Source organism: Aethina tumida, chromosome 5, assembly GCF_024364675.1.
Source record: "Aethina tumida isolate Nest 87 chromosome 5, icAetTumi1.1, whole genome shotgun sequence".
NCBI classification, from domain to species: Eukaryota; Metazoa; Arthropoda; class Insecta; order Coleoptera; family Nitidulidae; genus Aethina; species Aethina tumida.
The window spans coordinates 25296002-25323115 of record NC_065439.1 but is presented as its reverse complement, the minus strand read 5'-3'; the positions used below and the strand labels follow the sequence as shown (position 1 = coordinate 25323115).

Here is a 27114-nt window from a genome sequence, read left to right as displayed (position 1 = left end):
ATTGTTTTTATTTAAAGAAATACTCAATTTTTTCTTAGTTTTTTTTGATTTATTATATTTATTTAATTTTTTATTTCTGTATATTCATAAGAATAGTCCGTTAATAAATAATTAATTCTAGAAAATGTACCTAAAATATAGTGGAGATATTTAATTTTTTCTTAAGAGAGCCATTTAAAAAAGTATTCAATTTTTTCTTAGTTTCTTTTGATTCTCTTAATTTTTTAAAATGTCTATAATAATAATAATAATAATAATAATAATAATAATAATAATAATAATAAATTGACAATACATCATATAAATATGACATTTAAATAAATAACATTTTTGAGGAGTATAATATGCATTTTTCTTGACAGAACTCAGACAGAAAGAAATATTACATTTTACTCTTAATTTTTTTGTCTTAATATGCTGCACATTTTTTTGTTTCTGTATATTCATGAGAACAGACCATTAAATAAAAAATAAATTCTAGAAAATATACCTAAATTGTAAGGACATATTTAATTTTTTCTTGAGAGAATCGTTTAAAAAATACTCTTATTCTTTTTTTGATTCGCTCAATTTTTTAAAATATCTAAAATAATAAAATAACAATACATCATTTAATATGCTGTACCTATTTTTATTCCTGCATATCTATAGGAACATTCTAATAAATAAACATTTCTAACTTTTTTCTTGACAGAACTGTTTAAAGAAATACTTAGTTATTTCTTAGTTTTTTTAATTCACTCAATTTTTTAAGATATCTGGAAAAATAATGAATTAACAATACATCATTATACCTATTTTTATTCCTGCATATTTATAATAACATTCCAATAAATAAATATTTTCAGTAAGTGTAAGTTACTTAATTTTATAAAGTTTTCTAGAATATTGGTAAATTGACAAAAAATATGCTGCACATTTTTTAGCAGACAATTAATTTTAGAAAGTATACCTTAAACATAGGTAGTTATTTATTATTTTCCTAGTTAAAGATATATTTAAAAGTTTTTTAATGAGTTTCAAAGTTTAAGTTGTTAAAGTCAAGAAGTTGACATAGAAGTGCCAATAAACATTTCTCAAATTCAAGTCAAATCCATTTGATCCAAATTGCTGGACTATCCAAAATCACTTGAAATAATTATTACGCAATTTTTAATAAGCTCAGTTTACTGATTATAGTGTACATAAGCATATATTGAAAGAGAGCCACAAAAATGGTCTCTCATAATTCAATTAAACTCGAAATTCTGGCGATTAACACATTATTGTTTATGTGAGAATTGATTTTGATCCGGCATTTCCAAACCAACGGATTGGAAACAGTGGCAAAGCCGCCTAAATCTGTTTAAATGAAAGAACCTCATGAACCAACCGAAAAATCAAAGGCACAATAAAGCTCAAATCACGCAGGAAATGAATCAGAAAAATCTGGATCGTTTTATGCTGAATATGCATCCGCAAAACAATTAGGAATTTCTTGAAAATGTATCGAATGTTCTACAGTAACTTTATTTTAAGACACGTCAATGTTACTAAAGACACAATTGATGAATGTATATGTAAGAATCCGACCATTCAACAATAGCATGTTATAAACATCAATTCATTTCGCTTGACATTCACAAAATCCCGAATCAAAATGCTATTTTTGAACACCTATTAATAGAGAGGCCAATTAAAATTACAATTGTGTTTTAAACGTGTTAACCGAATTTGTCAGAACAGAAAATTAAGTAACAATCACTTCAAACGATTTATAAATAGTCGGTACAAACATTTCACGTGTCATTTTCCTGTTGAAATGTAACTCCTGAAAGTAAATCATGATTAAACCCTGCACATGTTTTACTTATCTAATTTTTGGTAAAAGAAAACCGTTAACATATTTATCTGAACGCAACATATGCTTGATTTTAATTGCATCGCAGTTATGATTTAAATCCGTCCATATGTATATGTAGATAAAACATAAAGCTGTTTAGATTAATGTGTAATATAATTGAAAAATTTTTCAATGCATCGGTGGTGATAAACTCTGATACCATTTATTCTGAAAGCTGAAAGCTTTAATCAATTACACATTATTTTGGTTTTTGGAACTCTTTTGTAGAGTTTTATTAAAAAATCTTTTAATATAATTGACGTAGCAAAATATCTGGTAATCGAGAGGTTTTTAATTATTTTATCACATGTGTATATTGGACTAACTTCACCAGTAATATGCCTAATAAAACCGATAAAATATCGACCGATAATCAGCTACTTGATTGAAAAGGACTATTATGTTCATGGGGTCAACTGTGGGATATTATTAATGAATCTCGTTGAAATAATTAAGTAATTGCTCAAACAGGATTGTTGTGTGCTGTTAATCAAGACAAGCATGTCCTTGACACATTGAATCTGAAAACAAATTGAAAATTAACGTGAAGAGTTTTCTATTAATAACTTGTCTTGCACACTACAACTTACTGAATATTATTATTATGTACATTGCTAAATTAAATTTGTACATTTAGTGGAATAAAAAATAATACATTTTTGACGGGGACTTTCGTTTATTTTCAGAGGATATCTTGGACAATTTCCGACCCATATGCCTGCGCGGAAGGGGCTCTTAGCGCCCCAAAATACATTTTTGGATACAATAGCGACAAGATTTGATGGCACTCGTAAGTATACCTTTCTTTGGTTATATTAAATTTCAAACAATTTTTAAAATGTTACATTTCATAAGAATTTAATACCGATCGTCGGAACGACGAATTTAAATTTTTATTTACATAGAAAAAAATTTATAAAATTAGAAAATATAATTTACCAGCGGGACCCTGTTACTTTCATCTTTTATCCTTCAGCAGCTTAATTTCGTAAACGTTCTAATAAAAAATGTACTCCATAAATCGTTGTGAAATTATAGGATACGTTTGACCCTCACAAATATGTTTAATTTAATGTGCATGAAGTCTGAAGTTTAACATTTTTAAAGCTTAAAAGAGGAAGAAATAAATTTAATCAATTTTTTTGGAACAGGTTTGTTAAATTAAATTTATGTAAGTAATTAAAATGTACTCCTTAAGTTGAAATGACAATATATTAATTATTAATTAATAATTAAATGAAATTTTTAATTGACCAATATAAACTATTGAAAGACAGAAAAAGTTTTATTTCTCCCCAATTTTCATTGTAACAACTTTTGATATTATTCAATATTACCAACTTATAAATATACTTTGTTTACAAACAGACACAGGTTGCACATACTAAAATAACCTAACTTAAAAATAAAAACGTTGCCCACTCGCGGCGAAAAATTAGTGCGTGGAATACTTAAATTGTAGTCAGCAAATTGTACAATAAATTTGTTCCATGTAAAACCACCATAAGTTTATTAATATCATTATTAATATTTATTATGTTGGTAGTAGGTCAAAATGAATCCTTTTAACTGATAATTTTTAATCCCAAAAAAATATATTCCATAAATAGATTAGAAATAATAAGTTCTGAAGAAATTATAGCCCTTCAAACTTAAATTTCTAAAACAGTTTTTTATTCTCACATTTTCGTAACCTTTAGTCTAATGTTTAATTTCAAAATTCTAAGGAGTTCTTCTCTTTTTCTTCTTCCTTCTTTGTTCGCCACTGACTATTTTTTATGAATTATTGGCTGTAATAATAAAAAAATAATCAAGATTACCTTTTTTCTAAATTTTACTAAGAATATCAAAAGTATAATACTTAAAATAATAATCCCTTCAGAATCTACGTCACTGGTAAAAGTTTATTGTATTGAATTTTAGGATAATAGTTACCAAATTTAAAAATGATTGGACGAATGGATACAGAAATACGACTTTGGAATATTTAAATAAAATGAATGAAAAAATCTTTATGATTAAATGTATGAGGTTAACCCTTTATTTATCGAATATAAATATATTTTCCAGGTATTTTAATTACGTTTTAATTCCATTCTAATCAATAAAATTCAATATTTACACTCGTCTCCACGTTTTAGTTGGCTTCAAACGAAATTAATAACGTAATTAATTATGAACCATTATGGATAATTTAAGGTAAATTTTACATTTATTGATTACAAAAATCGAAAGTACTACTCAACTTAAACACAACAATTTATCGTGTATTAATTGTTTATGGATATTTCCATCAAATTTGTATGTTAGTCACATATTTCATTGATATTATTAACAGGCGAGTTTTCCAACACTTTGTCCCCCACAAATTTATAATTGCATCATGTAAACAATTAACTCATTTATCCCAACAAATAAAATCACAAATTACAGATTGGTAGACACGTTTCCGACAATATCATTTAATAAGCACAATTTTGCGTTTACGAACTTCCATAACGAACTTGCTAATAAGTGTGTGTTTTATTTACGTTTCTGCAAGCGACTGCTTCAAACTTCATAGACACATACTAACTTAATTAGAATTGAAAAAGTTTGCAATTTAAATGTTATTCGGTCCCGAATGCAATTAGCAGATTCAAACATTTCAAAGGGTTCTTTACTCCAGTTAGAAACTTTTTAGCATTGAGCAAATAGATACACGTGTAACATTAATTGATTTTAAATTCGTTTTATTTCTAACGGCAACGTAATTAATCAGAATTGGTGGATTTTATTAAACTGAGTTAAAATTTTTAATTAAAATGACTTTGTGGGGTGTGATATTTAGGGCAGATTTAAAATTAGTCGGCAAATGACAAATAAGGAATGATCAAAATTTCTAAATAATTAACTAAATCATGTAATAAAATTTATAAAATTATTTCTAACATTTTTTAGAAAAATTGTGTTTTTTTTATGGTCAATAAACCCCCTGAAATTAATTATTTGAATAATTAAACCACCTGATTTGTAATAATTTATTGGATATGAAAATAATGGTGATTTTTATAATTTTTAAAAATTTTGTAAGTAAAAATTTCTAAATAATTAATTCAGTAATTCAATTCTGGAAAGGACTCAATATTTAAAACTTAAAATAAAAATAAACAAAATTTTCTAATTTTCTAAAATTCTGGAAATTTTGTTGGCTGAAAAGAATTATTTGACTCATTCAAACTCATTTATAATAATTTTTTGGCGATAAAAATATGTGAAATTTCTATCAATTTTAAAATTTTTGTCGTCAAAATAAAGAATAGAACGAATAAATAATTAATCCAATTATTCAAATATTGAAAAAAAATCAATGTTTGAGCTTTAAAATAAAAATTCCAATATTCAAATTTTGTTGAAGAATTTTAAAGATTTTGATGGACAATAAATTGATTGGAAAGAATTAATTTAATTATTGAACAACCTGGTTTGTAATAACCATTTGGAAATGAAAATAATGTGATATATTTATCAATTTTAAAATTTGGTTCGACGAAGTATAAAATAGAACGAATGGAATTAATTAAATTAATCAAATCTGTAAAGAAATGAAAGTTTAAACCATAAGATAAATTTTAAAAGGATTATTTCTAATGTTCAAATTTTTTAGTTGAATTCTTGTGATTTTGATGGACCTTAAACTGTCTGAAATGACTCTATCAATTTTAAAATTTTAGTCATCGAAGTATAAACTTGAACGAGTGGAATATAATGAATAAAAACTCCCAAATAATTAATGAAACTAATCAAATCTATAAAGAAATGCAAGTTTAAACCATAAAACAAAATTTAAAAAGAATTATTTCTAATATTCAAATTTTTTAGTTGAATTCTTGTAATTTTGATGGACCTTAAATTGTCTGAAATGACTCTATCAATTTTAAAATTTTAGTTATCGAAGTATAAATTAGAACGAATGGAATATTGTGAAAAAAAACTTCCAAATAATTAATGAAACTAATCAAATCTGGAAAGAAATGAAAGTTTAAACCATAAAATAAAATTTATAAGAATTATTTCTAATATTCAAATTTTTTAGTTAATTTCTTGTAATTTTGATGGACCTTAAATTGTCTGAAATGACTCTATCAATTTTAAAATTTTAGTTATCGAAGTATAAATTAGAACGAGTGGAATATAGTGAATAAAAACACCCAAATAATTAATGAAACTATTGAAATCTGGAAAGAAATGAAAGTTTAAACCATAAAATAAATTTTAAAAGGATTATTTCTAATATTCAGTTTTTTTAGTTGAATTCTTGTGATTTTGATGGACCTCAAATTGTCTGAAATGACTCCATCAATTTTAAAATTTTGGTTATTGAAGTATAAACTAGAACGAGTGAATAAAAACTCTCAAATAATTAATGAAACTAATCAAATCTGGAAAGAAATGAAAGTTTAAACCATAAAATAAAATTTAAAAAGAATCATTTCTAATATTCAAATTTTTTAGTTGAATTCTTGTGATTTTGATGGACCTTAAATTGTCTGAAATTTTAAAATTTTAGTCATCGAAGTATAAACTAGAACGAATGGATAACATTGAATAAAAACTCCCAAATAATTAATGAAACTAATCAAATCTGGAAAGAAATCAACGTTTAAATCATAAAATAAAATTTTAAAAACTATTTCTAATGTTAAAACTAAGGAAACGGTGAAGTATAGTTTATTTATAATGTAATTAGTTGAAATATTTAACTATAAAATAAATTAAAAAAATATTCTAAAATCCTGTAGTAAAATTCTCGACATTTGATGGACAATAACTGGCTGAAATGAATTATTGGAATCATTCGTCTACCTGATTTGCAATAACTCCCGTTCATTAATTAATTGAATGTTTGCATACGCGGCTTTGTATCGGTCTGTTTCACTATCTCGCAATTGTGTTTGATGTTGGTACAGGCGTGTGTGGTCGCCTGGTCAAAGATCATTAACTGTAGTTACAAGAGTCGGCCAATTCGACCGGAAACGAATCGTATTTAACTCGATATTTCTTATGCGAATTACCGTTAATGTAAATTTTAAGTAGTCGCAAATTTTTTCCGAGTTGGACACTTCTGTGTGCCGAATTGAATTGAGAAAAAGTGAATTGGTCGTCTGTGAAAGTTTTAATTGAATCAAAGGGTGGAAATTCGCGTTCTTGTGATTATGCGAACATACTATTGTTTTGTTGCGATGGAAAAGTTCGTCTTTTGTTTGCATGTTTTTTAAAGGACCAACTTTTCTTACCTCTATTGCGGTGTCGGGAGAATTTTCTAGTTAAAAGAATTTTTAATGATCCGTATAACAAATTGGTTAATTAAGGAATTGTCCGTAAAAACACCCCTTTTGTGTGAACATTATTTTTGGGGCTTTCTATGGGAAACTCATTAATACAAGGTTTTTATAAAAAATGTGTTGTTTTGTTGAAAACGATACCTGTTATAATAATAGCAACTGTTATAGGCCTTGAACGTAAATACAAACTTTGCTTATAGAATATTTGTATGTATAGTCATTGATACAATTTATGATATTCTATTTTCGAAACTACGTAATTTCCTTTTTAAATTCATATACTTTAAATAACACTTGTATCTAAAAACACTGCTAAATTTTCTATTATAAGGAATAATTACATAAACAACTAACCAGAATTAGAAAGAAATTAAAAATTTTTCCCAAGACCTTCGTAAATGTGGTGCTAAACCTAATATTAATATTTCTAGTTCACATATTAAACAGATATTAATGAATTGACGCACACAAATATATGCCAAAAATAACTTTGAGTATTTTATTTCAGCTACTACAAAACGAAAATTCTAACAAAATGTGTAATATTAATTCAAAATTATTAATTATACTTGAAAATATAACGAATCTGTTAGACATGGTATGTATAACTTCTAGGACACTCGGTATATCAAAATGATATCTGGTATAGGTAAATGATATGAGGAGAGGAGAGTTTTCGCATATTTTTCACTTTTCTGTCACTTCCGGTTTCTCCGGAAATGGTTCCGTTTTCGAATTTTTAAATGAAATATAATGTATTTTTACATTTTTGGATTTCTGAGCCAAATCTCGATGAGACTGTGACATTAAAATACGAATATTTGATTTTTTTGGAGCCTTTACATCACATTTTGATATACCTAGTGTCCTAGAAGTTATGTCTTGTCTAATGAATCCTGATATACAAATTGTTTCCTATGTCACCTAAAAGTCAGAAAAAGAAAAATGATTAGAATATTTTTTATTAAAAATTACTCCATGGAATTAAGCTTCTTTCAAAAGGTTTTAGAGTGTTTCCACCTTAAATGAGCCACCCTATATTTCAAGAAGTGGGATGTTTACAATATTTACTTAAAAGGTTAAATTTTATAAAGCTTGTTCACATAAATATAAATATATTTCGAACTCACACGTATTCTCAAGTGGATGGCTTAATACTTTTTCAGCCTTCAGTAAAAATATTATGATGTAAAAAGTGCTTTCGAACTGAAACCAAGTTTTTAACATCTGAAAATGAGTTAGTGTTGGTGATTCTAAGAATTAGAATGACTACAAAAAGTAATTCTGGCTGAAAACACAACTGAAAATTAATAAACAATCATAAATGCTGATCGTAAAACAATAAAATATTCAGATAACCTAACTAAAATGATTAAAATGTCCATTCGAAATTAAATAAGTTCTGCCACTTCCGGTTTCTCCGGAAATGGTTCCTTTTTCGAATTTTTAAATAGAATATAATGTATATTTTTACATTTTTGGATTTCTGAGCCAAATCTCGATCAGACTGTGACATTAAAATACGAATACTTGATTTTTTGGAGCCTTTACCTTTCATTTTGATATACCTAGTGTCCTAGAAGTTACGTCTTGTCTAATGACACCTGATATACAAATAGTTTCCTATTTCACCTGAAAGTCAAAAAAAGAAAAATGATTAGAACATTTTTTTTAAAAAATACTCCATGGAATTTAGCTTCTTACAAAAAGTTTCAGAGTGTTTCCACCTTAAATGAGCCACCCTATATTTCAAGAAGTGGGATGTTTACAGCATTTACTTCAAAGGTTAAATTTTATAAAGCATGTTAATGGTAAAATGGTTAAATAGTCCGTACAAAATTAAATAAAAAATATTATATATTAATAAAATCTGTGTATCTATCGAAATTATGTTTGAACAACTAAAGGAACTAATTCACTATCTATTTTGATGTTTTTTAAATATAGGATTAGTTTATCAGATGGACTTAACCTAACCTAACCTATCCTAATCCAACCTAGTTTAACCTAACCTATTGTTATAGACAGATTAATATTTAATTTTTTTGTGAAATTTGGTACTATTTGGAAGAAGACAAAATTCAATAATTATTTATTATATTCGTTTATTTTAAGAAGCAGGATGTTTGCAACGTTTACTTCTAAGGTTAAATTTTATAAAACATGAACACATAAATATAAATAAATTTCGAACTTTCTCCCAAGTGGATGGCTTAATTTTTTTTGAGCCTTTAATAAAAATACTATGAAGTATAAAAGTGCCTGCGAACTAAGACCAACTTTTTATCATCCGAAATTGAGTTAGAGTTGGTGAAACTAAGAATTTGAAAGAAAACTTTATACAAAGAGTAATTTTCGCTGAAAACACAACCGAAAGTTAATAAACAATCATAAATGCTGACCGTAAAACAACAAAATATTTAGGTAACCTAAGTAAAATGGTTAAATAGTTTACGTTGACGATCATCGAAAACAAAACTCTTCCCGACTGGTCCCCCATAAACTAAAATATTTAGTCTGGCCGAGGTTGAAAGCTTTTATGATAAAACTTTTATCCATTACCGTTGCGCTGTCTGGAACGTTTAGTAAGGAATAATTTACGGTGACTGTGGGTGGTGATTACGATCTGCATCACCAAGACGCCATTACATTTCATAAACGTATTTGTGCGGAAATCGAAAACGAAATTCAATCTTATTAAAGTGAAAAAACAAGTGGCAAACTCACCTTTGCACGGATCGTGAATTTGTGTAAACTTCCTCGAAATCCAAAACGTAAATAGAATGTTAAAGCCTATTTCCAAAGTTGGAGGAGTTTTTTCCGGAAATGCGTTCCGGCGTAAACAGGATGTGTCTACAACCCAATTTTACGGGAAGTGCAGAACATTGTATGCAATGAACGTAAATGCAAAATACGGGCTGAGGTGCTTAGACCCCATTCGGCTAACGAAATTAACACGTAACTGAATTTATTCCATTGGAACTTTCTCATTATGCAGGACTTAAAAATTATTCGCACTGAATTTCGTCCGTGAACTAATAAACATTGATCGAGTCATTGACACTTCGTCAAAGGAATAATTTTAATCTCATTAAAAGTTTAAGTGTTTACTGCCAAAGTGGAAAATTGTGAACTTTAAATCGATTCGGTAAAAAATTTGTTTTTGTGCCAGTCGCACGTTTTTTATCAGTCCGATCAGCAGTCGAAGTCTGGATTGGGCTAATTTAACGGGATACGATCGTAACTCCCCGGAGGTTGTTGAAGAGTTGATTTTCCTGATACAATGTGGCCTAATGACATGAAACAAATCTAGAGAAATACGTGAATGAAACCGGTAAAAAACAGACATGTAGTACATAATTGTGCAAAACTTGAGAACAATTGAATGCCTGGTTTGATTGAGGCGTTCTTAAATTGTAACACTTCCATTGTTTTCCGACATTTATGCACGTTGTACACTCGTATATTCTTTCAGGCCGTTTCCATCAGACGAGTTATACATACATCAACCGTCAGATTCAACGTTTACGGTCATTTCGGTCATTCACGGAATTTTTTAAATAGAATACCCTGTATATTTTTACATTTTTGGATTTCTGATTTTTTTGGAGTCTTTAGATCTCATTTTGATATACCTGGTGTCCTAGAAGTTATGTCTTGCCTAATGACACCTGATATACAAATTGTTTCCTATTTCACCTGAAAGTCAAGAAAAGAAAAATGATTAGGACATTTTTTATTAAAAAATACTTCATGGAATTTAGTTTCTTTCAAAAAGTTTTAGAGTGTCTCCATCTTGAATGAGCCACCCTATATTTCCAGAAGTGGGATGTTTACAGCATTTACTTCAAAGGTTAAATTTTATAAAGCATGTTCACATAAATACAAATATATTTCGAAATCACACGTATTCCCAAGTGGATGGCTTAATACTTTTTGAACCTTCAGTAAAAATATTATGATGTAAAAAGTGCTTTCGAACTGACACCAAGTTTTTAACATCTGAAATTAGTGTTGGTGAAACTAAGAATTAAAATGAATACAAAAGTAATTCTGGCTGAGAATACAACTGAAAATTAATAAACAATCATAAATGCTGATCGTAAAACAATAAAATATTTAGATAACCTAACTAAAATGATTAAAATGTCCATTCGAAATTAAATAAGTTCTGCCACTTCTGGTTTCTCCGGAAATGGTTCCGTTTTCGAATTTTTAAATAGAATACAATGTATATTTTTACATTTTTGGATTTCTGAGCCAAATCTCGATCAGACTGTGACATTAAAATACGAATACTTGATTTTTTGGAGCGTTTACCTTTCATTTTGATATACCTAGTGTCCTAATAGTTATGTCTTATCTAATGACACCTGATATACAAATAGTTTCCTATTTCACCTGAAAGTCAAAAAAAGAAAAATGATTAGGACATTTTTTATTAAAAAATACTCCATGGAATTTAGCTTCTTTCAAAAAGTTTCAGAGTGTTTCCACCTTAAATGAGCCACACTATATTTCAAGAAGTGGGATGTTTACAGCATTTACTTCAAAGTTTAAATTTTATAAAGCATGTTCACATAAATACAAATATATTTCGAAATCACACGTATTCCCAAGTGGATGGCTTAATACTTTTTGAGCCTTCAGTAAAAATATTATGATGTAAAAAGTGCTTTCGAACTGAAACCAAGTTTTTAACATGTGAAATTGAGTTACCGTTGGTGAAACTAAGAATTAGAATGAATACAAAAGTAATTCTGGCTGAGAATACAACTGAAAATTAATAAACAATCATAAATGCCGATCGTAAAACAATAAAATATTTAGATAACCTAACTAAAATGATTAAAATGTCCATTCGAAATTAAATAAGTTCTGCCACTTCCGGTTTCTCCGGAAATGGTTCCGTTTTCGAATTTTTGAATAGAATTCAATGTATATTTTTACATTTTTGGATTTCTGAGCCAAATCTCGATCAGACTGTGACATTAAAATACGAATACTTGATTTTTTGGAGCCTTTACCTTTCATTTTGATATACCTAGTGTCCTAATAGTTATGTCTTGTCTAATGACACCTGATATACAAATTGTTTCCTATTTCACCTGAAAGTCAAAAAAAGAAAAATGATTAGAACATTTTTTATTAAAAAATACTCCATGGAATTAAGCTTCTTTCAAAAAGTTTCAGAGTGTTTCCACCTTAAATGAGCCACCCTATATTTCAAGAAGTGGGATGTTTACAGCATTTACTTCAAAGGTTAAATTTTATAAAGCACGTTCACATAAATATAAATATATTTCGAACTCACACGTACTCCCAAGTGGATGGCTTAATACTTTTTGAGCCTTCAGCAGAAATATTATGATGTAAAAAGTACAGTACATAATTGCACAAAACTTGAGAACAAGTGAATGCCTGGTTTGATTGAGGCGTTCTTAAATTGTAACTCTTCCATTGTTCTCCGACATTTATGCACATTGCACACTCGTATATTCTTTCAGGCCGTTTCCATCAGTCGAGTTATGCATACATCAACCGTCACATTCAACGTTTACGGTCATTTCGGTCATTCACGGAATTTTTATTTGTGGTCCCGGTTTCGAAACGACAAAAATAAAAATACATTCCTTGAGCGGCGCTCCGAAGCTCGCCAATAAAGCACGGCGAATGAAATGCTGGGCCCTTATTTTTCAAATAGCTGCTTGATCGAATTATCCTCCGAGTTCCGTGTTCTAATTCACCCGGATTTCCTAATCTGATCCCCTTCCGTTTTACCTTCGGCCAGATTTTTAGATTTTCAACGGGATTTTTATTTAGGCGAAAAAGGCTTTATTCAATTTCTGTTTTTTTTGATGTTACGGATAACCGGAGGTTTGGCATAACTTTTGCCTAATCTGACTCGGAAGAAGACTATCTGATGTGTTATTTATGTACGGTAAAAGTAAGGGTCGTGTTTTATGTATTTTTATCAAATGACTTATCAACATAAAAACGTAATTATAATAATATAATAAGATTGACATTCTAAATTTATTTTAAAAAATAATATGTCAATGACCTTAAGTAGCTTTTACATTTCTTGAATTAGTTTCATCAAGTCCCATTTCTTCTTGGTTGTCTCTAATTTCAGTTGATGTCAATATTGGATTGATTTTTGACATTGAATCATCCAGTTATTAATTTTATTTCAAGTTTTTCGAACTCAGATATTTTTTTTGTAGGGAAAAGATTTAATTATTTACTTTTTTTATATCTAATCTTGAAGAGGACAAAACTGAGATTGATATTCAGTTGTAAGAAGCCTTTTAGGAGAACTTAGGCAAATAAACGAAGTCAATGTGTCAATGAGTACCATATAACGAAGGCTAAAAGAAGCTGATCTCTGTGAGTAAATCGGTTGTAAGGTTGTTTTTTGTAGTTGCTTTTCTTTTGAACCTTTTTTTCAAATATTAATAAATAACTAACTAAACCCACTAATAAACAATTATTATTGATGTTATCAAACAAAGTTATGGAGTACATAACTGACAATAAAATGGATATTTAAACGTACACTTTCATCAAAACAAATGAAGATTTCTAATGTTGCTCTACATATAAGCAATAGTGTATATATTTCCTTTAATCAAACAAAAAAATCAATAACGACAAAAAACATATCTGGGCTCTGGAGATTAGATGAACGTCCAATAGTAGAGGGGTGAACGGGTGGTATCGCTTTGAAGCAAAATCCGTGCACGTAAATGGGGATGAGAGAAGGAAAATGGATTTTTTTCACATTCTTTAAGATTACATCTTATTGGTTTTAAAACGACAGCATTCCGTCAAGTAATGATTTTCACATCTGCCCCTACCTATGGGTAAATTGAAACAAAATGGTTCCGAATACTTTTCAAAAGTACATGGAGTATACAAACTAATTATCCAAGTTATATTAAAACTTTCCCTGAACGTAAATAAGTTTTATTGTAATATCATATTTCATTTCAATTTCCTAATTTGGCTCTTCCTTTTACGTTAGGATCCTTTCATCACAAGGATTTGCAACAATTTCAGTTGCAGGATAATTATTTCAGTTATGAATAGGGATAACAACGAGAATTGTTTTATTGCATAATTCTTAAATTAATGAAACCTCTTTAAAGTTATTTTAGAATTACTCCTAAATTTTTAATTAATTTAAATGTAAGAAAAGCCTATAACATCTTTAAGATGCTTATAAACTAAAGGACCTTTTCTGATAGCAATTTTAGTAGCCATATAAAATAAATCTCTTCCAGGTTTATGATTCAATTTAATGGATGGAACTCGATAGCCAAATTAAGAACATATTTACCATAATAATTAATAATTACAGATTAATCAAATGGGGTGTGGATTTCAATTACGTTAATTATTAGGCTTCACTGGATTTTACTACGATTGATATTTTGTTCCGGGTCTATAATTTAGCCTTAACACACAAGTAGGTATGTAAGTACTAATAAGTTTGACTGGAATTGTACCAATTAATTAATTAATTAATCCTAGCAGTTCAAACATCAACCTTTTTACTTAAGAAAATGGATGGATTACAATGTTGCAATCTTCGAAACCGCATACTAAATAATTCAGGATGCTTTTATTCGATAAGGGGTTTTACACATAAGGGATCATAAATATAAAACACTCCCCTGTAACACAACTTCACAAAATATTTACATCATCCATATTTATGATAAAAATTCGGTGTAATATATTTTGCTTTCTGGGAACACGACCTCAAGGAAATGATTGCCTCATAAAATCAAAAATTATTAAATCCTTATTAACCACTTATTGTCTCCGCTTTGATTAAAACGGTCGGCAATTCCGAAGATAATGACCCACTCCTTCCGACCACCATCTTTAGGTTATTAGGAACATTTTATCCTATTAGTCTTTTTAATTTCCAACTAAAAGCGCCAAGGTACAATATGAATGGGGTCCCGTCTTTTATTTAATTTCCTCGTCGCCACAGCTGGGCACAAACGGAAGGAAAGATAAAAAATAAGCATATAATTCCACACCGTAAACCTCCGGATGGATGTTTGAATGAGCGTAATCTGAGACAAAAGAGTGGAGCTAATTATGGAGCATTTATTTACGACTGCGATTACGTCCAATCGTTTGTCAATTTTTGTTCATTGTTTGCAGTAAATCATAAGCGTGCTTTTGGAAGTGCCCTAGCATAGGTGTAACATGAAACTGGTTGGTAATTAAAACTGCCAGGCGTAATTTTATTTAACTTGTTTACGTGAAAATTACAACGTTTGTTGCGTACACAAAGATGTGTTTTGATGTGAAAGAGATTTTCTGATTTTATTTTCTGAAATGCACACAGGCATAAAATAATTAAACACGTCAAGCATAGTTAATATTTTATTTGAAAAGGATTTTGGTGCATAATTTGGAGTTATAGTTTAGTATTCTATTAGTTTAACTGACCATAATTATATAATTATTGAAATTATTGACCATTACCATAAATAAATCCATTTTCAGTTTAATGTCCTGTAATTGTAATTTTGAATGTTCATTAAAATTTTGGAAGAAGTCAGCATAATAAACTTTCATATCGTACAGAAGAAATACAAAGATTAAATAAATTTTCATATAAAATTGATGTTAAAATAAATATTAACAAAAACATTTTGGCATATAATTGTGATGTTTTCCTGTATGACCTCCATAAAAAATAAATTACTAATTTAATAAATTTATACATTTTTCATATATGATTGTCATAATATTTATATTTATGTTATAATATACATACATATAAATTTAAACAAAATAATAAAAAGCACCTGCACAACGTGTCTTTTGAAGTGGCTAATTCGAATTTCCCACATAAAATAGATTTAAAAATATTTTCAATATGCTGTCCTAAAAGGCCATGTTTTAAATTTATTTTATTTTTTATGTTTAATAGGCATAAAAATCCCAATTCTTTTATTAAATAATGCATTTTGTGGATTTGAACACATTTTATTAGGTTCAGCCTTAATTTTTTTGTTGTTTAACACAGTAAACTAATTCAAATTATCCACGTCAAAAGGCGTTCAGGGTATTTTGGCTTTGGTTTTCATATCTCGATGCTCCTCATATACTTAGTTTAGTATTCTATTAGTTTAACTGACCATAATGATATAATTATTGAAATTATTGACCATTACCATAAATAAATCCATTTTCAGTTTAATGTCCTGTAATTGTAATTTGTGAATGTTCATTAAAATTTCGGAAGAAGTCAGCATAATAAACTTTCATATCGTACAGAAGAAACACAAAGATTAAATAAATTTTCATATAAAATTGATGTTAAAATAAATATTATTAAAGTAAATTTAAATAAAAACATTTTGGCATATAATTGTGATGTTTTATTATATGACCTCCATAAAAAATAAATTACTAATTTAATAAATTTATATATTTTTCATATATGATTGTCATAAAATTTATATTTATGTTATAATATACATACATACATATAAATTTAAACAAAATAATAAAAAGCACCTGCACAGCGTGTCTTTTGAAGTGGCTAATTCGAATTTCCCACATAAAATAGATTAAAAAATATTTTCAATATGCTGTCCTAAAATGCCATATTTTAAATTTATTTTATTTTTTATGTTTAATAGGCATAAAAATCCCAATTCTTTTATTAAATAATGCATTTTGTGGATTTGAACACATTTTATTAGGTTCAGCCTTAATTTTTTTGTTGTTTAACACAATAAACTAATTCAAATTGTCCACGTCAAAAGGCGTGCGGGGTATTTTGGCTTTTTTGTTTTCGTATCTTGATGGTCCTCAAATACTTAGTTTAGTATTCTATTAGTTTAACTGACCATAATGATATAATTATTGAAATTATTGATCATTACCATAAATAAATCCATTTTCAGTTTAATGTCCTGTAATTGTAATTTTGAATTTTCATTAAAATATTAGAAGAAGTCAGGTTAATAAATTTTCATATCATACAGAAGAAACACAAAGATTAAATAAATTTTCATATAAAATTGATGTTAAAATAAATATTAATAAAGTAAATTTAAATAAAAACATTTTGGCATATAATTGTGATGTTTTACTTTATGACCTCCATAAAAAATAAATTATTAATTTAATAAATTTATATATTTTTCATATATGATTGTCATAATATTTATATTTATGTTATAATATACATACATACATATAAATTTAAACAAAATAATAAAAAGCACCTGCACAACGTGTCTTTTGAAGTGGCTAATTCGAATTTCCCACATAAAATAGATTAAAAAATATTTTCAATATGCTGTCCTAAAATGTCATATTTTAAATTTATTTTATTTTTTATGTTTAATAGGCATAAAAATCCCAATTCTTTTATTAAATAATGAAATTTGTGGATTTAAACACATTTTATTAGGTTCAATCTTAATTTTTCTGTTGTTTAACACAGTAAACTAATTCAAATTATCCACGTCAAAAGGCGTGCGGGGTATTTTGGCTTTTTTGTTTTCGTATCTCGATGGTCCTCAAATACTTAGTTTAGTATTCTATTAGTTTAACCGACCATAATGATATAATTATTGAAATTATTGACCATTACCACCATAAATAAATTCATTTTCAGTTTAATGTCCTGTAATTGTAATTTTGAATGTTCATTAAAATTTTGGAAGAAGTCAGATTAATAAATTTTCATATCATACAGAAGAAATACAAAGATTCAATAAATTTTCATATAAAATTGATGTTAAAATAAATATTAATAAAGTAAATTTAAATAAAAACATTTTGGCATATAATTGTGATGTTTTACTTTATGACCTCCATAAAAAATAAATTACTAATTTAATAAATTTATACATTTTTCATATATGATTGTCATAATATTTATATTTATGTTATAATATACATAAATGCATATAAATTTAAACAAAATAATAAAAAGCACCTGCACTGCGTGTCTTTTGAAGTGGCTAATTCGAATTTCCCACATAAAATAGATTAAAAAATATTTTCAATATGCTGTCCTAAAATGCCATATTTTAAATTTATTTTATTTTTTATGTTTAATAGGCATAAAAATCCCAATTCTTTTATTAAATAATGCATTTTGTGGATTTGAACACATTTTATTAGGTTCAGCCTTAATTTTTTTGTTGTTTAACACAATAAACTAATTCAAATTATCCACGTGAAAAGGCGTGCAGGGTATTTTGGCTTTTGTTTTCGTATCTCGATGGTCCTCAAATACTTAGTTTAGTATTCTATTAGTTTAACTGACCATAATGATATAATTATTGAAATTATTGATCATTACCATAAATAAATTCATTTTCAGTTTAATGTCCTGTAATTGTAATTTTGAATGTTCAGTAAAATTTTGGAAGAAGTCAGCTTAATAAATTTTCATATCATACAGAAGAAACACAAAGATTAAATAAATTTTCATATAAAATTGATGTTAAAATAAATATTAATTAATAAAGTAAATTTAAATAAAAACATTTTGGCATATAATTGTGATGTTTTCCTGTATGACCTCCATAAAAAATAAATTACTAATTTAATAAATTTATACATTTTTCATATATGATTTTTTATGTTTAATAGGCATAAAAATCCCAATTCTTTTATTAAATAATGCATTTTGTGGATTTGAACACATTTTATTAGGTTCAGCCTTAATTTTTTTATTGTTTAACACAGTAAACTAATTCAAATTATCCACGTGAAAAGGCGTGCAGGGTAAAAATACCCAAAGCCAAAAGGCTTTTGTTTTCGTATCTCGATGGTCCTCAAATACTTAGTTTAGTATTCTATTAGTTTAACTGACCATAATGATATAATTATTGAAATTATTGACCATTACCATAAATAAATTCATTTTCAGTTTAATGTCCTGTAATTGTAATTTTGAATGTTCAGTAAAATTTTGGAAGAAGTCAGCTTAATAAATTTTCATATCACACAGAAGAAACACAAAGATTAAATAAATTTTCATATAAAATTGATGTTAAAATAAATATTAATAAAGTAAATTTAAATAAAAACATTTTGGCATATAATTGTGATGTTTTACTGTATGACCTCCATAAAAAATAAATTACTAATTTAATAAATTTATATATTTTTCATACATGATTGTCATAAAATTTATATTTATGTTATAATATACATACATACATATAAATTTAAATAAAATAATAAAAAGCACCTGCACAGCGTGTCTTTTGAAGTGGCTAATTCGAATTTCCCACATAAAATAGATTAAAAAATATTTTCAATATGCTGTCCTAAAATGCCATATTTTAAATTTATTTTATTTTTTATGTTTAATAGGCATAAAAATCCCAATTCTTTTATTAAATAATGCATTTTGTGGATTTGAACACATTTTATTAGGTTCAGCCTTAATTTTTCTGTTGTTTAACACAATAAACTAATTCAAATTATCCACTTCAAAAGACGTGCAGGGTATTTTGGCTTTTGTTTTGTATCTCGATGGTTCTCAATTACTTAAATGGAATACATAAATCCGTATAATCTTGCTAATTTTAGATCGTTGGCCTTTTATTAAAAGGTTGTGTTCAGTAATTGATGATATGATTTAATATTCAATTTACATTCTGTTAACCGTAATAATTCAATTCATTTTGATGAATATTTCTAATTAACTCAATACATTAAAACTCCATTTGTTTTACAATTAATCACTATTTTGTTTTAAATAGCGCAAACAAATACGTAATTAAACTCAAGTGTCAATTTAACGAGACTGCGGCGAAAAATTTTAATTTAATTTAAAAGAACACACACGAACTGCATAATTAAATCATTAAATTATTTCAATTGTCGTTGCGCCAGACAAATCGTGCAGTAAAAATGATAAACTACATGTTAAATAAACTCGGTTTTAATTGGATCAATCCTTAATTAAAAGTTTCCAAACTTAAATTATCTGTGAAACTATCGAAATTACGTCGTATACGGAATTTAGTGTGATTAGTTTTTGGCTGTTGCCCCAAGTTTTCAGTACGATTTTATCTGTCTCGTTGTTTGCAGATTCGAATTTCGTGTTGGGCAATGCACAGGTGCCCACCCTGTACCCGATCGTGTACTGCAGCGATGGGTTCTGCGAGCTCACCGGGTTCGCGAGGGCGCAGATCATGCAGAAGGGGTGCGCTTGCAAGTTCCTCCACGGGCCGGAGACCAAGGACGAGCACAAGACTCAGATCGACAAGGCGCTCGAATCCAAGAACGAGCTCAAGCTGGAAGTCATTTTTTACAAGAAGAATGGTAAGATTATCTAACGAACAATCACTTTACCTTTTTCTTATAATAAGTCTTCATATTTCTACTAAAAGCTTTATATTATTTAGAATATTTGATATTTTTGGAATTCTGTCAATTTAATGAGACTGTGGAAAAAAAATTCATGAGATTTACCGATAAATTTATATATTAATATTTTTAATGAGACTGTGACAATAATTTTCTATTTAATTTTGGAAGAAAAGATTTGAGTTTTGGTCCAAATTATTTTTTATGAGAAGAATATATAAATAATCTAAGGAACACACTCTTTTCTTCTTTTAAAATTTCTTCAGATTCCTACCAGAAACACTATTTTAATTTCTAAGTCAATTTTGCTAATAAATAAATACCTATAATGGTGAGAATTATAATTGATTGATTTTTACTAAAAAATAAATGTTATTTGTCAGTAAATTAAGTATTAATTTAATGAGACTGTGATATTTTTAATTTAATTTAAAAGAAAGGTGATTTTTATAAGAAGAATAGACAGATAATTTAAGAAAGACACTTTGCACATCTTATTTCTTCTTTTAAAATTTATTCAGGTTCTTACCAAAAGCTTTATATTAATTCGTAAGTCCATTTTGCTAGTAAATAAATACTTATAATGTTGAGAATTATAATTGATTGATTTAATAAAAAAATTAATGTAATTTGACAACAAACTTAGATATTAATTTAATGAAACTGTGGTAAAAATTTTCAATTCAGTTTGAAAAATGAGCTTTCAGCTCTTGTCCAAGAACGAGCTTAAGTTGTAAGCTTATTTTTTATAAGAAGAATAGACAAATAATTTAAGGAATACACTTTACACATCTAATTTCTTCTTTTCAAATTTATTCAGGTTCTTACCAAAAGCTTTATACTAATTTGTAAGTCCATTTTACTAGTAAATAAATATTTATAATGTTGAGAATTACAATTGATTGATTTTTACTAAAAAATTAATGTGATTTGACAATAAACTTAAATATTAATTTAATAAAACTCTGGTAAAAATTTTCAATTCAATTTGAAAAATGAGCTTTGAGCTCCTGTCCAAGAGCGAGCTTAAGTTGTAAGCTTATTTTTTATAAGAAGAATAGACAGATAATTTAAGGAACACACTTTGCACATCTAATTTCTTCTTTTCAAATTTATTCAGGTTCTTACCAAAAGCTTTATATTAATTTGTAAGTCCATTTTGCTAGTAAATAAATATTTATAATGTTGAGAATTATAATTGATTGATATTTACTAAAAAATTAATGTGATTTGACAATAAACTTAGATATTAATTTAATGAGACTGTGGTAAAAATTTTCAATTAAATTTGAAAAATGAGTTTTAAGCTCCTGCCCAACAACAAGCTTAAATTGGAAGGTTATTTTTTATAAGAAGAATAGACAGATAATTTAAGAAACACACTCTGCACATCTAATTTCTTCTTTTAAAATTTATTCAGGTTCTTATCAAAAGCTTTATATCAATTCAATTTGAAAAATGAGCTTTTGCACATCCTATTTCTTCTTATAAAATTTATTCAGGTTCTTATCAAAAGCTTTAATTAATTTAAATAAATATTTATAATGTAAAGAATTATAATTCATTTATTTTTACTAAAAAATAATGTGATTTGACAGTAAACTTAGATATTTTATTCAATTTGAAAGAAGAGCTTTGAACTCCAGTCCAAGAACGAGCTTAACTTAGAAATTTATTTTTTATAAGAAGAGTAAACAGATAACACTTTGCACATCTTATTTCTTTTTTTAAAATTTCTTCTTTACGGGTAAATTTAAGTATTAATTTAATGATACTGTGCAAATTAATTTAAGTTGAAAAAAGAGGTTCGAGCCTACTGAAGTTAGTTTCATATTAATTTGTGGTTGATTATATATGTAAATTTAATTAATTGATTTTTACCAAAAAAATATTTATGATATTTGCCAGAGTCTGGTAAAATATAAATCAAATAAGAGGATTAAATTTTCAGATCGATATATTTAGATTGGAAAGATTAATTTTGGGAAAGTGCTGATTGAAACGCTTCTGCAAACATTAGGACGAGACACTACAAATACAAAAAAAGTTCTTTTACCATAATAAAAGTCTTGTGGAGACAATGAATAATACATCAAATAACAATTCTATCAAAGAACAGCTTAAATATTTTAAGTAAACATTGTTGATTGATTTTTTTTTTAATTTCAATGTATATGTCCTTAATTAAAAGTCCAGAACCACACAAAAAAATGTCCACTGCAGTAAATTTTGTGGGAAGTACGCTCAATAGAATAAAAGGCACCACAATAATTGAACCAGTCCAGGAAATGGGGAATCGAGTGAGCAACTGTACAACAGAACAGCAGGTGTTTTAGAAAGTAACAAAGTGAGCTCCGCGTTATTAAACTCCACATCAGCATCTGATTTACGCCGGTTTCGGGCACACGGGGGGTGACTCCTCCAATGTTTATTGGACCTGGGTCGCATAAATATTTTCAAAACGATAGCTTGGGGTTCAGCCACACACATTTTTTTTTTCAGTAAACCTTTTGACATGATTCAATTTGCCACCAGTTCACCTGGGACTGAGTTTTAATGCCGTAAAATGTTATCGAATCTAATTAATAGTTTCATTAAAGAGGCTCCGCATAATTTCGTGCATAAATTGATTATGTATATTTTGTAAATATTAAACGCACATCGACCTACAACTAGTCTTTCAACACTGTTGGCTTTGGTGTTTATTATTGGAGGTACTTAAATTTAGTAGTTTTTATAAACAAATTGTGGAAAAATACTCGTATGGAAACTTTAATTAACAAAATTAAATTGATTCCGGATTCTGTGTGAGTTTGGGAACAAAGGTGTCGGGCTGAAATGTGACTATAAATGGAGCATTGTAGTGTAATAATGCAACAATGTTTTGCATAGAGATCAAGCGGCACTAAGTCAACTAATTAACCATCACAAATCCTCTGTGATATTAATTACAATTAAGACAATTACCAAACAATTTTGACATCAGTAATCACACTAATGTAATCATCTCAGGTGGCTATTGATTAAAACTTGTAATGCGACCTAATGCATGCATGAAAATTTAGTCGTCTAAGACAGGACAATTTAATTTTTGCGAATTTTCTACGACACGGTGAAAAGTGTAATTTGATGAACGCATGAACGTAAATTGCTCCACCAAACAGTAAGATGAGATCTTTAATCAATCCCAAAATTCCCCCACAGTGAGTCATTAGACGACATCATTAATTAATTCCCTTCTACACTCTAGACATCTCGTCATTACTCCTTGCCATTACATGCAAAACTTTCACTATATAATTAATGAATCAAGTGGAATAAAATTTTACAAATTTGTTTATGACTTCCTTCCTGTCTGTCTGGGGTTTTGGGGTTCGATGGAGTCGAGGCAATTTAAGAATATCGTAAATTTTTAATTTTAGTCAGTAAGTTTATTTTTATAAGCTATAATTTGGTCTGGTTCCGTAAAGCAAAGTCGAATCATGAAATATTTTTATTGACTAATGGTTGTTTCTGTCTGTAACAACAATCAATGCTGTCCAGTATGTTTTCATTTAAATTATAATATCCAGCTGAGTTCAGAAAAATATATGTAATATTTTATTGTAAATTAATATTATTTTAACAGTTCACATTCAATTGTTTACTAATTTTTAAATTAATCTACAATATGGTTGGTTTGGTTCTATAAATTACGACTATAAAACGTTTTATTGATTAACGACTGTTTATATAATTGCAATATAAATGGTCTGAGAGATGAATAATATTTTACTTGAAGTAAGAAACTTAATTAGTAGAAATGTGCAATAAATGTGAAATTATTCATAATAATAACATCAAGAAACAAAACTTGAACAAATTAATAGTTAATCGATCGTATAAATTCATTAATTATATTAAATTTAGATAAATTTAACAATACTCAACATTCATTTATGAAATTTACTTCAAATAAGACATTTTATTGGTAATAATGAACATGAAAAACAAAAAATCATAACAAAAATGTGAAATATTAGTTAGTCCGTTTGGTGAATTGATAAAAGGACATAAAGAAACAAAGCTAAAACAAATTAAAAAATGAACAAAAGGAATGACTAAATTCATTAGACAAATATGATTTTTAATTCTGTCACAGCCTTATTAATATGCAGTATTTTTTCTGACATTTGAAATGTATCCATTTTACATGAACAAAAAGCTTTTATTAGAATCTGGAAATTGAAAAAATGCCTTAATCAATTTTTCTTTGATTCTTATTAAAAATAAAATACAGTCGAACCATTATTTGCCACAAAATTCGACTTATCAAAACTTTGAGGTATTAAATGAAATACATACATAGAAATTCAAACATATGTATTCATTTTGATATTACTAAAGTACACTACTTATCAAAAATATCATTTTGAAACCTATAAAATTGTAATACATAATACAATCAATATTATTATTAACATACATTATATTATGTAAAGTTTTTATTTTAATGTAAAAAAGTCAGTTATTTGTGTTTGACAAAAGGATTTTTATTTTCATTTTCAAAAAAAGTTACGATTAAAGTACTCCAGAATAGCTTTGTCAATATTTTCATATACGGCTGTTCTCACACGAAACTTTGAAAATGGCCTGATAGATGAATAATATTTTACTTGAAGTAAGAAACTTGATTAGTAGAAATGTGCAATAAATGTGAAATTATTCAGAATAATAACATCAAGAAACAAAACTGGGACAAATTATTATATTAATTTTAGATAGATTTAACCATACTCATTCATTTATGAAATTTACCTTAAATAAGACATTTTATTGGTAATAATGAATATGAAAAACAAAAAATCATAACAAAAATGTGAAATATTAGTTAGTCTGTTTGGTGAATTGATAAAAGGACATAAAGAAACAAAGCTAAAACAAATTAAAAAATGAACAAAAGGAATGACTAAATTCATTAGACAAATATGATTTTTAATTCTGTCCCAGGCTTATTAATATGCAGTATTTTTTGTGACATTTGAAATGTATCCATTTTAAGGAACAAAGAGCCTTTATTGGAATATGGAAATTGGAAAAATGCCTTAATCAATTTTTCTTTGGTTCTTATTAAAAACAAAATACAATCGAACTTCGATAGGTCGAACCATTAATTGCCACAAAAAAGAATTCGACTTATCAAAAATAACATTTTGAAACCTATAAATATTAATACATAATACAATCAATATTATTATTGTTATTATTATTATTTGTGTTTGACGAAAAGATTTTTATTTTCATTTTCAAAAAAAGTTAAGATTAAACTATTCCAGAATAGCTTTGTCAATATTTTCATATACAGCTTTTGACACATGAAACCTAGTAGCAAAATATAAGCATTACCTTTGTAGGAGTCAAGACTTTTAATTAGAAAAATCTTTACTAAAATGTACTTCCATTTAGAATTTAGGATGTTAGGATGTTATTGATGTGTAAACATCATAAAGAAAATATTTTGCTAAATATTATAAATATATTAGTTTGAATTATCAAGATATTAATAAAGTAAAAATTACAATTAATTTTCACCCTTGATGCCATTGCCAACTAATTTTCTTCGAGTTCGACTGAATAATAATAAAAATCTTTTATGACTTTCATAAAATATATAATTAAAATAATATAATAAAAAGCTAACAAAAAAATGCTATAGCTTGTGTGTAGGATTTTATTCGTTAAAATCGAATAAGTTCTTAAAGGGGATAATTTGTCTAACCCCACAGATGAAAATTGAAGTTTACCCTAAAAAAAAAAGAAATATATATTATGAATGAAACTAATATGAAAATTTATTTTGCAGGAACTCCGTTTTGGTGTTTATTAGACATAGTACCGATTAAAAATGAAAAACGAGAAGTCGTTTTGTTCTTGGCGTCACACAAAGACATCACAAATACAAAAATGGCAGAGATGTCTGACTGCGAGTTGTACGACAGCGGTGAGTCACCAAAAGCTTTTATTGTTTATTAAGCTTAAATTAGGCTATTTTGTACAAATTGTTCTGCCGTAGTTTAGTTTACAAACTTTCCAGCAAAATGTTTATGTAAATACGTTATTTATGTTATTGATTAACTCATGCACAAGATTGTATTATACACAAAAACAAAATAGATATGCTTCTCTGACAGCACATTTTCGAATTGATCAATTAATGAACGAAATACAAATATGGGAGGGCAATTTCACCTTCACATCACCTGATCTCATGCTGCTCCAGCCAAGGATAACGCAAATCCGTTCCTGCAATTAACTGTTAAATAAATGGAACGTGTACGTGCATTTTCCTTCTGATCATGACCTAAATTATACACAAATTTATTTACAGTACCGTAGATTGGCGTCTATTTCGGCGAAATAAAGTAAATATTGATTTGTATTTAAAAAATGGCCACCTTGAACGACATAATATCGAGTGCGAATTTGGGTTAGCACGATTGCAAATGATAAATGAATATCTAAACGAGGTAACGGTGTGTTTGTAATAAGCTT

The 27114-nt window shown here is 27.4% G+C and overlaps 1 protein-coding gene across 2 annotated transcripts in view; it reads left to right on the top strand.

The window, feature by feature from the left end:
- Window positions 1-27114, top strand: part of LOC109600942 (potassium voltage-gated channel subfamily H member 8) — an 81261-nt gene that overhangs the window by 2128 nt on the left and 52019 nt on the right. For both annotated transcript variants that reach the window (XM_049967734.1, XM_049967733.1), the window contains exons 2-4: window positions 2569-2672; window positions 20305-20538; window positions 26426-26563. In XM_049967734.1, the coding sequence (XP_049823691.1) occupies window positions 2597-2672; window positions 20305-20538; window positions 26426-26563 (448 nt within the window). In that variant the 5' untranslated portion in view covers window positions 2569-2596. The remainder of the gene's footprint in view (window positions 1-2568; window positions 2673-20304; window positions 20539-26425; window positions 26564-27114) is intronic.